Below are 13,028 nucleotides of genomic sequence, written 5' to 3'. Positions count from 1 at the left end.
TGGCAATGTATTTGTGAAAAACCTGACATAATGGCTTGTGTTTTCCCTCTCCAAGCTTCATGGAAGCTATTGAATTTGCCAAAAAGGGAGCATTTGATGCCTACGTGGCCGTGGGGGGCGGCTCCACCATGGACACCTGTAAAGCCGCTAATCTGTATGCGTCCAGCCCCCACTCTGAGTTCCTAGACTATGTCAGTGCCCCCATTGGGAAGGGGAAGCCAGTGACTGTGCCTCTGAAGCCTCTGATTGCAGGTAAAGACACTTTTATTTTGCACGTGGCAAAAGGCCTTAGGAGAGATGCAAGCCAGTAATTTTAGGATGTTTCCCAAGCTTTCTGATTTCTTCATTTCAGTGTAGAACCTTGTTTGGAGATCAAAACCAATAGCAGTTCATTCGTGTGTAAAATCCTGGTCTTCATTATTGCACAGACAGAGAGAATTTGGGTCAACGGCAGGAAAGTTTGCAGAATTAAGTTTGGGGTCACCAGGTGGAGGAGGGAGGATCATGGTTTACGTGTTCTTTCGTCCCTCTGTCGGCAGGTTTGGCTTCTGAGCCCCTCTCTGTTTGCCCCACTTTGCCAGCCGCTGTGGAATTAAAGGGGAACCTTTGCTATTGTTTTTCTGGTATTGATTCTCTTCCACATAACAGCTCCTCAGCTGACCTGGGGCTTTGTCTCTGCCCTGGGACATGTGGCCAGCACGGCCTCACCAGTCCGGGCAACATCTGTTCTGTGGCTGCCCCGGGGCACAGACACACACCAGGATCACTGTCCGTCCACACAGACCTTGGGATCGTTTCGGCTTTTCGGCTCTCCCATTTTATGGCTGTCAGCATATCCCCATTTAAAGTCTTATAGCCCAAGTGTACAAACTGGAAAATACCAGTTTAAAGTTTTGTCCCCGTCCTCCCTGCCCGCATCGTGAATGGGCCTCGTGATGGGACAGGAGTGGGTAGATGGCAGATGAACTGCTTTGACGTGAACAAGCAATCAGCAGGGAGCAGCATAATTGATGTCTGGCAAATGGAACCCTCTGGTGAAACTGTGTCAGCATCACACAGAGAGGTGATTAGTAAAGTTTAGAAACTTGACAGAACCACAAAACCGCGGAGCCCAGCAAAGGCAGGCCGTTACTGTGCTTGCTGCCAAGAGGGAATAAAGATGTCTTTTAGGGACGGCAAACAGGAGTTCCCTCACCAGGGAAGCCAAAGCCTGCCTCTGAAAGTCCGGCTGCTGCCGCTTACGATCTGGTGCTAGAGGAGCCCGAGGTTCCCAGAGCGCCTCTCTGTTTTACAGAAACAGACATCATCATGCATGTTAAACACACGTGTGTAACAGACACGGACATCGGACACCCATGTTAGGCATACACACATCTGCACCAAAACAGACCTCAGACATACATGCTGACACAGACACAGGCACCACGCATGCATATTCAAGGATACATACATGTTAGGTTTATATGCATGTTAACGCAGACACAGACATCGTACGTGCTAAACAGGCATGCATATTAATGCAGACACTGCCATCTCACACACACATGTTCAACACAGATGCGGCACAGTAAAGCCAACACAGGCATCAGACCTATTACATGTTATGCGGAAACAGTCATGCATGTTAAGCACACAGGAATGTTCATACAAATACAGACATCAGGCGAGCAGAGGCAACAAAGCTTTCCTCTCTCTGCTCCTGATTTCCTAAGGCTGAATTAAGTATCTCCACTGACCTTTACTTAGGTGTTTATTAAAATTAATGTTTTTCTGTTCAAGTCCCAACTACCTCAGGAACTGGGAGTGAAACTACCGGAGTTGCCGTTTTTGACTATGAACACTTAAAAGTAAAAACTGGTAAGAACTTTGTCCATACATTTTTTTTTTATTCTCTCTCTTACCTTTCCACTCTACTCCCTTTTCTTTAATCTTGATCTTTAAAATTCAAGGAGCTATGGAGTTAAGGAAAGGATATGTACATAGACACATTTTCTTTCTTTCCCCAAGTACATATAAAAATATGAAGCAGTCTAATAAACTTGTTTTTGAGAATTACCTATGGAAGCGTACTGAAATGCCATGACTCTCGATTGGCCATTTTTCTGCCCAATTAGTGACTGTATATCCACAGTAAATGGTTATTCCCTTCCTCAGACATTTTTTTTACATTCTAATGCAATTTCATTGAGATACAGGTTTTTAAAAATAAAACATAAACATCTTAAGAGTCTGGTTTGACGAGTTTTGACAAAGATCCACACACATGTTCCCACCACCCCAGTCAAGGTACAGGACATTCCCACCACTCGAGAAAATTCCCTGTTGCTCTTGCCCAGTGAATCCCTCCAGCCCCATTCCCAAGTAACCACAATTCTGCTTGGTCATCTTCATCCTGCCACCTTTTCCAACTCTTAGCCAACGTGGGAGAAAGGTCCCCATCCTTGAGTCTGGTTCCATATCCTTTGCAGTGGAATAAATGGGCATTGAACTGCATGTTTATAGTAACTTCTCTTTTTAAATTAAATTATTTTATCCTTTGACATTGTTAATGACAGTAATAACCCACACTTAAATTCCACCTTCCATTTTTTTAAGACGTTCCCATCATATAATCTAATGTAATCTTATAACAGCTCTGGGAGGGATGGAGGGCCTGTGTTATTAGAGTCTAATCTTATAGAGAACTCAGAGAGGCCCAGGGACTTACCAAAGACACATAGTAAGTCACAAAGCAAGGGCCCGACAGTGGTATGCTAGTAAACCAGCTCTCTAGAATTTAATGGGTAAACAGGCCCTGATTTATAGTGTTTGCTTAGTGTAAATACCCCACGATAGCCAATGACATCACTCAACCTGGAGCTGGGAAGAGCTGGGTATAGGAGCTCTTCTAACCTGCAGGGAGCTTCGGCTCCACCAAAAATCCCAGGCTCCTGCCTCTGAATCTCTCCTCGCTGCTCCTTGCCGCCTCCCTATATGAGAATGAATCTTATCTCATATTTGTATTATAGGAGGATAATCTGTTAGCCTTAAGTTTTTTATTTTTTAAAAGTTGTGTCACACCTATAGCCTCTGTTGAAAACCCCTGTCTTAGGCATTGCTTCGAGAGCCATCAAACCCACCCTGGGCCTGATCGATCCTCTGCACACACGGCACATGCCTGACGGGGTGGTGGCCAACAGCGGCTTCGATGTGCTCTGGTAGGTACCTATGCCACCCTGGAGGGGCCCTTTTGGTCCTCAGGTTGATGGACAGTATTTTACTGCTGAAAGCACCTGCTAAGCACTCACTGACTGGCTCTCCACACTAGCCCTGGCTCTACCTGTCCGTATCCCCTTTCCTGGATGACAGTGCTGAAGCTGTAGAGATGAGGCGGGGTCCCGGGTGAGCCCACAAACCTGCTGCTCGGGCTGGACTGGCCCAGCCACAGCTGTGGTCATGGGGACATAGCGAAAGGGGCAGCTGCAGCAGGCAGGCAGCATCTCAGACCCACAGCACTGCCTCTGCTGCTCTGGCCAGGGACGCCCAGGGCTGCAGCCACAGGAAGAGGGCAGGGAGGGGGGCGCCCACATCCTGGGCTGGATGGGCCCACAGCCGGCACGTTACACACATCATCACTTCACTGGCTCTGTGCCACACAGAGAAGAAAACTGGGCAGGAGATGTTTAGCAGCTTGCCCAGAGTCACGCCACGTGCTCCCTAGGCTTTGGCTGCCACATGCTGGTGGCACTCTTGTCACTGTTTCTGCCACAGGCCTCACTCCTGAGTTCTGGGCCCTGGGTTCCAGTGGCCTCACAGGGACCCATGGGGGCGTCACATTCAGCTGGTCCCAAAAGACCCCATTTCAACCATTTGCATATGCACATTTTTTCACATTTTAATATCTCTGAAATCAGGGCGTATCTGGATCTCTGTGGTGTGGCGTGATGGTTTTCTTCCTCAGTGGTAGTTTTTTTTTTAATGGTGCATCTTATAATGCATGGCATCTCAAAGTTGATGAAATCTGATGATTCTCTCAATCCCCCACCCTGACAGCTTCTCCTCCCGAGTCCCTTACTTGTGAGCAGCAGGATGAGGTGTGAACTTCTCCCTTGTCTCATGCCCACACCCAGCCACAGAGCCTCTCTGATCCTGCCTGAAGCTCGCCAGTCTGCTCCCTCCTCTCGGGCCGGCCCCGGCTCTTGCCTGGACTGGGGCAGTGGTCTTCTCGTCAGTCTCCCTGCTCCCATCCCGCAGTTGTGTCTGCCTCCATACTGGCCTCCACAAGCTTCCAGAATGCAGCATGACCATCACACACACGCGTGCACGCACACACACACACCCCATGACCTGCCACTGCCTTTCCACACCTATTGTCTGAAGGCCAGATTCCTTTGGCCCTGGAATATCAGAGCACTCAGCTTGGAGAGCTCATCTTTCAGCTCCGCTGCAGCAATCCGTCCTTTGTGGAGCCTCTGATCCCCCCACCAGCTCTTCCATAACCCCTGTCCTTTGTTCTTTTCCCCCCGGGGGCCTCTGCATTGCTCCTGAGACACTGTTCTCCACATGCCCGGCTTCTCACCATGCCATGGACGTGGCAAAGACAGGGCCATCTTACATCTCTGTCCCTGCTCCTTGGCCCAGGGGCTGTCCCACCAGAGGTCCTCAGTTAATACCTGCTGAACGAAGTTCACACAAGCAGGAAGCAGAAGAGTTAGGGTTCACGTCCACGCTGACCCAAGTCCACGGTCTGCTTCTCCCACCACATTACACTGCCCACCAAGAAACTGGAGGGAAGTGTGTCCAACACCATCCTGGCCAGTGTCATCAGTATTTTGAAGAGCTGCCCCCTGATAACTTGGAAATAAGATTACCCTCCTTAGCCGTGAGCTGCATAATAAACATATAATAGAACAAAGCAGTCACCTTTAAGTGAATGGCTCACAGACCCAAATACTTCGCCATAAATCAACGGGGGCAGTGGGCTCAGGAGAAAGGAGAGTGATGGCAGTGGCCCTTCCAAGGACTGAGCACAGAACACATGCCCTAGGAGTCTGCCCGAGGCCCAGCGGCCTGTCCTAAAGATGGTCATACCCATGTATTCAACCTCAGAAGCAGTTCCCCTTGTGAGGGTTCCACGGACCTTCTGATCATAAATCAGCATCCATAGGACTTGCCAACAGGAAGAACGGATGCCATCTAGAAGACTCATTTCTGTCCCCCTCAGTGGTATGTTTCTGGTTGTAAGTCATAATCAGGGAGTTCTCGTCATGGCACAGTGGAAACAAATCCAACTAGGAGCCATGAGGTTGCCGGTTCGATCCCTGGCCTCAGTGGGTTAAGGATCCGGTGTTGACGTGAGCTGTGGTGTGGGTCGCAGTCGCGTCTTGGACCTGGCATTGCTGTGGCTGTGGTGGCGGCCGACAGCTACAGCTCCTAGTCACCTCCTAGCCTGGGAACCTCCATATGCAGTGGATGTGGCCCTAAAAAGCAAGCAGTAATAATACTAGTAATAATAAAAATTCAACATCATAGAGATGTACTGGCAATAGAAAGGGACCATATGTACATCTTACACATACTGGTCAAAAGCACTAGTGCTGGAGTTCCCGTCGTGGCGCAGTGGTTAACAAATCCGACTAGGAATCATGAGGTTGCGGGTTTGATCCCTGGCCTTGCTCAGTGGGTTAAGGAACCGGCATTGCCGTGAGCTGTGGTGTAGGTCACAGACGGAGCTCGAATCCTGCGTTGCTGTGGCTCTGGCGTAGGCCGGTGGCTACAGCTCCAATTAGACCCCTAGCCTGGGAACCTCTATATGCCAGGGGAGTGGCCCTAGAAAAGGCGAAAAAAGACCAAAAAAAAAAAAAAAAACCACACACACACTAGTGCTGTTAATGTCAGCTTCACTGTGTTGATTTCTATAATGAGCCATGACCGTCATGGACAGGAGGCTGATTAGTGAGATGTACTGTGATAATCAGTGATACAAAGCACATCCAGAGTGAGTCCGAGCATTCTGAGACAGTCTGTGATATGAATGGTGGCAAGGAGGAAGAGGATGCTTTCAACTGTGTATTTTAAATATTCCTCGTCAGCCACGCCCTGGAGTCCTACACGGCCCTCCCCTACCACATGCGGAGCCCCTGCCCTTCCAGCCCCATCGCTCGGCCAGCCTACCAGGGCAGCAACCCCATCAGCGACATCTGGGCAGTCCATGCGCTGAGGATCGTTGCCAAGTATCTGAAGAGGTACGTCACCCAGAGGGGACAGAGGCAAGACAGGAAAGTCACTCTGCACCCTCAGGTGAAATGCAGCCCCAGATCCTGAAATGTCCTGAGCAAGCCTGTTCACCAAAAGGTCAGTTGCTGTAGCCACAGAAGCACGAGAGACCAGGTAACCCTGGACGGAGCCCCGTGAGGACAGGGGGAAACCGAATCCTTCGTCCAAAAAGACGAAGGCGGAGAGGGGAACAGAGCAGCCCCTAATTAATGAAGGACGCAAGTAGAAGGCTTATGCATCAAAGCCTCAAAACCGAAGCTGGGGAGGGGGAGACATCCTTTGAGATCTGGCTACCAAGGGCAGAAATGAGAACCATGAGACAGATGTTGGCCGTGCCTATCAGGCCCTTCCAAAGGCACACGGGACCTACCTGTGAGCAAACTCATGTGAACTCTACTTAAAGAATAAATGTGTAGAGTTGTCTGTCCTGGAAGATATAAACAGCTTCCTAAAAGGTTTAGAAAGACCTATGCATGAAATAGCCAAACAGGCACTTGAGGGAGCAAAGACATACTTAGAGATGAGAGCTTATTCCTAAGACGTTAAGATGTAATGCAAAGTCGAACTCACCTTCGTATGTATACACAGCAGAGGGAAAGAGCATGGTGCCGCCTCTGGCCCAGAGCAGAGCAGGAAGCTACGCAGGAGAAGGGATTTGGACCCCGTTTTGTCACAGAGCTGGGGGAGGGACACCATCCAGCTCTCAGAACCCATCAGAGAGCACTTGCCTGGGTAGAAGCGGATGCAGATAATGGGTAGCGAGCATGTGTGACGGGGACACAGGAGTGGCAAAGCAGCAGTAGGAGGTGAGGGGGCAAAACGGGCAGAGGAAGGGCTGAAACTCCATCCTCTGCTTTTTCATCTTGTTATTCAAGGTATAAGGAACTAACATTGGAAAGAGAAGGAGACACAAACACCTAACTATTCCAGATGAAAGGAGGAAAAAGCCTGACACTTCTATTTCATAGCAGGAGCTCTGACTCCAGAATCACAGAAAACCCCGTGGGAGGTGGTTCCCTTGGCCGTTTCTGGCTTCTTCCTGGGGCAAGGCTTCCAAGCCTGTGAGCAGGAAGGGTGAGCTGCATCTGAAAGGGGCCTTTGAGAATTTGCTTTTCCGAAGTGGCACTGGGGACATACAGAGCAAGTGAAGGCCTGTCCTACAATAACATCCCACTTCCATAGTAATAAACATTAAAACAACACATGCATCATGTTGTACAGTAGAAAAAAAAAATAATGTATTGGGGAAATAAAAAAAATAATAATAACACATGCCATTTCCACAGATACCAAGAGAGGTCTCCAGTGGTTCCCATTTCGGGTGGTGTCACGGAAAGAAAGATGGCTGGGCAGCTCATTTGGTCTGCAGATGGCCTCAGGCGACAGAGGCTCACTTCAGGGAACCAGCCTGGGCCCCACACATTCTGCCTAGTGTTTACTCTAAGTCCACTCACAGCCACAGTCAAGGTCATTGACAAGTGAAGAAGAAGAATGAGTCTCAGGGCACTTTTCTAGAGCAGCTTTCATGGCCCAAGGTTCAGCGCTTTCTTCCCTGTACTTTTATCACATGAGCAGCCTGACAGCATATTTATTATGCCTTTGCTCAGTCTGTTGATGAGAAAATAGTTTCCCTTCGGTTTTCTTCTGGAAGACAAGGTGTCATTTGAATAGCTTGCCTAATTTTTCTTCCTATGGAGTAGAATTTCTTTTGCCCAGATCTTTCCCTAAGGCGGCTCTTGATTCAGTAGGAAATGCCAGTGTTGATGTCACTGTCAGGTATTTTTATCATCCACAGGGCTGTCAGAAATCCTGATGATGTTGAAGCAAGGTCTAATATGCACTTGGCAAGTGCTTTTGCTGGCATTGGCTTTGGAAATGCTGGTGTTCATCTCTGGTGAGCAAATCTGAGATTTTCTTTCTTCACCTAAGCTATTGCCCTTGAATTTTTTTTAGTATTTATAATTTAGGACATGTAGTAAAATTTTAAATATGCTATAGAAAGAAGAAATTTAACTTAGGGTCCTAGAATTTTCTTAATTCAAAAGCAGTTTATTGGACCACAGATTTTTTTTTTTCTTTTTGGTAACAGTTTTATTGAGATATTATTCACACTGTATGATTCACCCACTTAAAATTTACAAGTCACTGGCTTTTAGTATATTCACAAAGTTGTGGTACCATTACCACAACCAATTTAGAACATTTTATCACCTTAAAAAGAAATCCCATACCCCTTAGCTGTGACCCACCAATTCTCGTATACCCTCCAGACTTAAACAACTACTAATCCATTTTTTGTCTCTATGGATTTGCCCATTCCAGACAGTTCATATAGATCAAATCATATATCACGCGATCTTTTGTGTCTGGTTTCTTTAACTTAACATAATGTTTCTATGGTTCATCCATGCATGTATCAGTAGTTCTTTCCTTTTTATTGCCAAGTAAAATTCCATTGCATGGAATAGATATACCACTTTTTTTTTTTTTTTGCTTTTTAGGGACACACCTGCAACATGTGGAAGATCCCAGTCTAGGGGTCAAACTGGAGCTTCAGCTGCTGGGCTACACCACAGCCACAGCAACACAGGATCCAAGCCACGTCTGTGACCTACAGCACAGCTCACAGCCATGCCAGATCCTTAACCCAATGAGTGAGGCCAGGGATCAAGCCCACATTCTCATGGATACCAATCAGGTTTGTAACCTGCTCAGCCACAATGGGAACTCCAAGATATACCACATTTTATTTATCCATTCATTAAACGATGGACATTTGGGTTGTTTCCACTTTTTGGCTATTATGAATAATGCTGCTATAAATAATCATGTACAAGTTCTTCTGTAGACATAGTTTTCATTTCTATTGAGTATATACTAGGAGTGGAATTGCCAGGTCATATGGTAGCCCTATGTTAGGTTTTAAGGAACTGCAGGCTGTTTTCCACAAGAGCTGCATCATTTTATTCTCACCAACAGTGGATACAGGTTCTGATTTCTCCACATCCATACCATGTGGCGTGGATTTTTTTTTTTAAATGTCAAATGCATGATTTTTTTCTCCCAATCTCTCTCAAAAAGAGAAAGGTTGGAGTATTTGTCAATAGTCCAGAATGAATCTGTTTAATCAGAACTTCATTGGTATGTTGCCTTAAAATTGAAAACCAGGGAAAATTAAGAAGTGGCCTTTGCTGGGAGCCAGTGGTGAAATGGTCACCCTCAAGCTCTGCTGCTGAGAGAACAGATTGGCGTCACCTTTCTAAGAAGCAAGTGGGTGAAATCTACCCAGAGCTTGAAAAAGGTTTATACCCTTTGACCCACCGATTTTACTTCTAGGAATGTAGCCTAAAGAAATAATCACGATATGACCAAAGAATTTCCTTATGAGGATATTCACCCAAATGTTATTTATAATGGAAAAATTTAGGGATAATCTAAATTCCCAGCATTTTGGGAATGGTAACTGAAGTTCAGTACTTGAAGAATAACATGTCTATTAAAAATAACATTTTAGAAGAATAGAAAATGATATGGGGAAATGTTTCTAAAATGTTGAGTAACAAAAGTAGTGTTGAAAACATGATTATAAATTAAAGATACGTGTAAAAAGATTAGAAAGAAATAGTCTGCAATGGCTATCTTGAGGAAGTAGGATTATGGATCAATTTTCCTTTTTTTTTTTTTTTAACAAAGAATATACATAACTATTAAAATAAAAGAAAGTGGGAAGCACACCAAGCAATAATTTTCTGAATACTATGCAGCCAAAAACAGGTAAGCATGTTCCTAAGTATTTAGAGACTCAGAGAACAGATAGCTTCTAATCTTTTTTTTTTTTTCTTTTAATTTAGGGCCGTACCTGCAGCATATGGAGGTTCCCAGGCTAGGGGTCGAATCAGAGTTGCAGCTGCCGGCCTACACCACAGCCACAGCAACACAGGATCCTTAACCCACCAATCGAGGCCAGGAATCGAACCTGCAACCTCATGGTTACTATTCAGATTCGTTTCCACTGTGCCACAACAGGAACTCCCTAGACTCTAATCTGATGACAAGCAAGGGGCACCTTTTTTAATTTTTTAATTTTTTTAAAGGGCCGCTCCCTCAGCATATGGAGATTCCCAGGCTAGGGGTCTAATCAAAGCTACAGCTGCTGGCTTACCCCACAGCCACAGCAATGCCAGATCTAAGCTGCATCTGCGACCTACACCACAGCTCACGGCAACGCCAGATCCTTAACCCACTGAGCAGGCCAGGGATTGAAACTGCAACCTCATGGTTCCTAGTCGGATTCGTTTCCACTGCAGGAACTCCAGCACCTTTTTTTTTCATACAGTTCACCAAAATACTTCATCTTCCTATGAAATGTAAATCTTTTAGTAAATAAAAAAGTCATCGAATAACCCACATTAACAGACTTACAGACCATTTTACCATTGTAAAGTGCTTCATTTTCAATATACTAACTGTAAACATAGTAACTTCTCACAATATGTGTTTTCTGGGTCATCCAGCAAACTGTTATATTGTCCTGTTTGTTCACTAAGAATTCGAAAGGATATAAAGAGTTTTCACATTAAAACAAACCAAAAAATCCCCACACATAAAAACCATAGTGCCTTTTCTTAATAGCTTTCAGGCTAGAATAATCACATGTAATTCAACTCCCCTTAGTACATAGCATTTAAAGGATCTATCAATCATCGGCAAGACACTGGCAGATCAGACTTGCATGTCTAATGCAGTACATCTTGGCTCATAAAACTCCCACCGACACCCTCAATTTGTGAACGAACAACTGCCAAAGCCAGAGGAGTGCAGAGCAAGATAGAAAATGCTTACCCTGAAGCCTATCAAAGAAACTGCAGAGTGAATTCTTGATTTCTTCACAATCATAAGGTTAACTGGTATGCTTGGGGAGCAACTTCTGTATCGATAATTTTTGATGGCATACAATTCTATGAGCATTTGAATTTGAACATTTCAGAGGTTTTGTCAACGAATACACCAAACATCACTGCATAATAACATATCCTCACAGGAATCAAAGGAAACAGAATGTCTAAGTTGGTGGGTTAATAATATTGTCACGAGACTGTGAAGGGCTCTCCCCTGTGAGTACTTCTGAACTGTTAACTTGATTTTTCATATCTGTATGTCAACCTAAGGACTGTCTTTCTTTTCTAGCCATGGAATGTCTTACCCAATTTCGGGCTTAGTGAAGACATATAGAGCAAAGGATTATAATGTGGATCACCCACTGGTGGTAAAACCATAATAAATTCTTTTAATTTAGTCTTAGATTCCTTGCAATTGCCATAAATGTATTTGTCAATTCTTCACTGCTTGGAGTACCGGCTAAAGTAATTTAATATCTAGACCATGGAGGCTGAAGACCAGATTTACCCCATCACTCACCATGTTCCATTTCCCTCCAGCCTCATGGCCTCTCTGTGGTACTCACCTCCCCAGCAGTATTCACGTTCACGGCACAGATGTCACCTGAGCGACACCTGGAGACAGCAGGAATACTAGGTATGAACCACTGCTCATAAATCTCTGACCCACATACGTGGAGCGTTTCCTAGGATTGTTTCTGAAGATCAGCCATAAAAGATAATACCAAGAAACACTGCTTTGAGATAATTTAAAATGTCAATGAGCTGCCCAACTCCTATCTAGCACTAAAATTCTATAATTTTATGTTTCTAAGAGTCTATTAACGATGAAATGGAACCAAATATTGCTTATGTTAAGTTTAGAGTAAGAATATTTCCACTGTTTTCATCCTCAAGGCAAGTGAAACTCTTTATATACTATTAATGCTATGCTTTTTGTTTTAACAGGAAATAAAATGAATCCAAATTAGGAAGTAACAGTAAATTTCCAATTATACAGAACTTTAAATAACCAGAAACTTTATAAAGAGTTCCCCAAAGACATATTTGTTTGCTGTTCTATAGAATAAATAATGTCAATAATAAGATGCCCACGGTGCCTTTTGAATCTTACAAATGCAATGACATTTAAGATCACTTTAGTGTTAAGTAAAATATTAGTATTTTTCTAATACAAGAACTCTTTTAAGTAACCTTGAGTATTCGACTCACTTTTAAAAAATCTATTCCCCTACTTGTGTTTAGGGTAGAAAAGGAAAAGCTAAAAAGAAAACCGATTTATGCTCTTCTAGCACCAGCCGTTGGAGGGATTATTTCCAAGAAGGTCGGAACAACCACAGACATCCTTCCGAGCGTCTCGCCTCACCTCCACTTCTCACACTAGGTGTTACTGAAAGAAGGCCAGGCCTTGATTTCCCCACACATGACTGCCTGAAACGTGGTGCCAACTTTTCCAGGGATCTTTTCCCTTTCAGACTGGGGAACATTGGTCAGCCCTAAGCTGAAACTCAGACCCTTGGTAAATAGGAAACGGCATAAATAGGCAGAGCCCAGATACTAGGCTGGGCATATGGTAACTGGGAACATCTTCCAGAACCTAAACCTAACTTTCCAGGCAACCAACAAAACTGAGAAGGCAATGCCTCTGTCAGACAAAACCCATGCAGTTGTTTCCTCTTACACGGGAAATCTTAGATAATGTCATTCCGCATTTAGCCATTAAGTATTTTGATTCCTCGTGTAATCTTAGAGTTAAAGCAATGTATTCTCTCTTTCCTACCCTCTCTTTTTTTCTAAAACACTTCATAGGAAAACCTGGAGGTTTGGATGGTATGTTTTATGGCCACAATCCCGGGAACATCAAAACCTCATAAA

General features: G+C 44.9%; 1 protein-coding gene across 1 annotated transcript in view; it reads left to right on the top strand.

Annotated features, from left to right (window-relative positions):
* The window catches only part of ADHFE1 (alcohol dehydrogenase, iron containing 1), a 33,467-nt gene that overhangs the window by 10,050 nt on the left and 10,389 nt on the right, over positions 1–13,028 (top strand). Inside the window, exons 6-12 of the mRNA XM_003125603.4 lie at positions 56–252; positions 1,780–1,857; positions 3,092–3,197; positions 6,072–6,224; positions 8,051–8,149; positions 11,443–11,521; positions 11,694–11,790. Coding sequence (XP_003125651.1) covers positions 56–252; positions 1,780–1,857; positions 3,092–3,197; positions 6,072–6,224; positions 8,051–8,149; positions 11,443–11,521; positions 11,694–11,790 — 809 coding nt within the window. The remainder of the gene's footprint in view (positions 1–55; positions 253–1,779; positions 1,858–3,091; positions 3,198–6,071; positions 6,225–8,050; positions 8,150–11,442; positions 11,522–11,693; positions 11,791–13,028) is intronic.

This window comes from Sus scrofa, chromosome 4, assembly GCF_000003025.6.
Source record: "Sus scrofa isolate TJ Tabasco breed Duroc chromosome 4, Sscrofa11.1, whole genome shotgun sequence".
Lineage (NCBI taxonomy): Eukaryota > Metazoa > Chordata > Mammalia > Artiodactyla > Suidae > Sus > Sus scrofa.
This window is presented reverse-complemented; position numbering and strand designations above follow the sequence as displayed.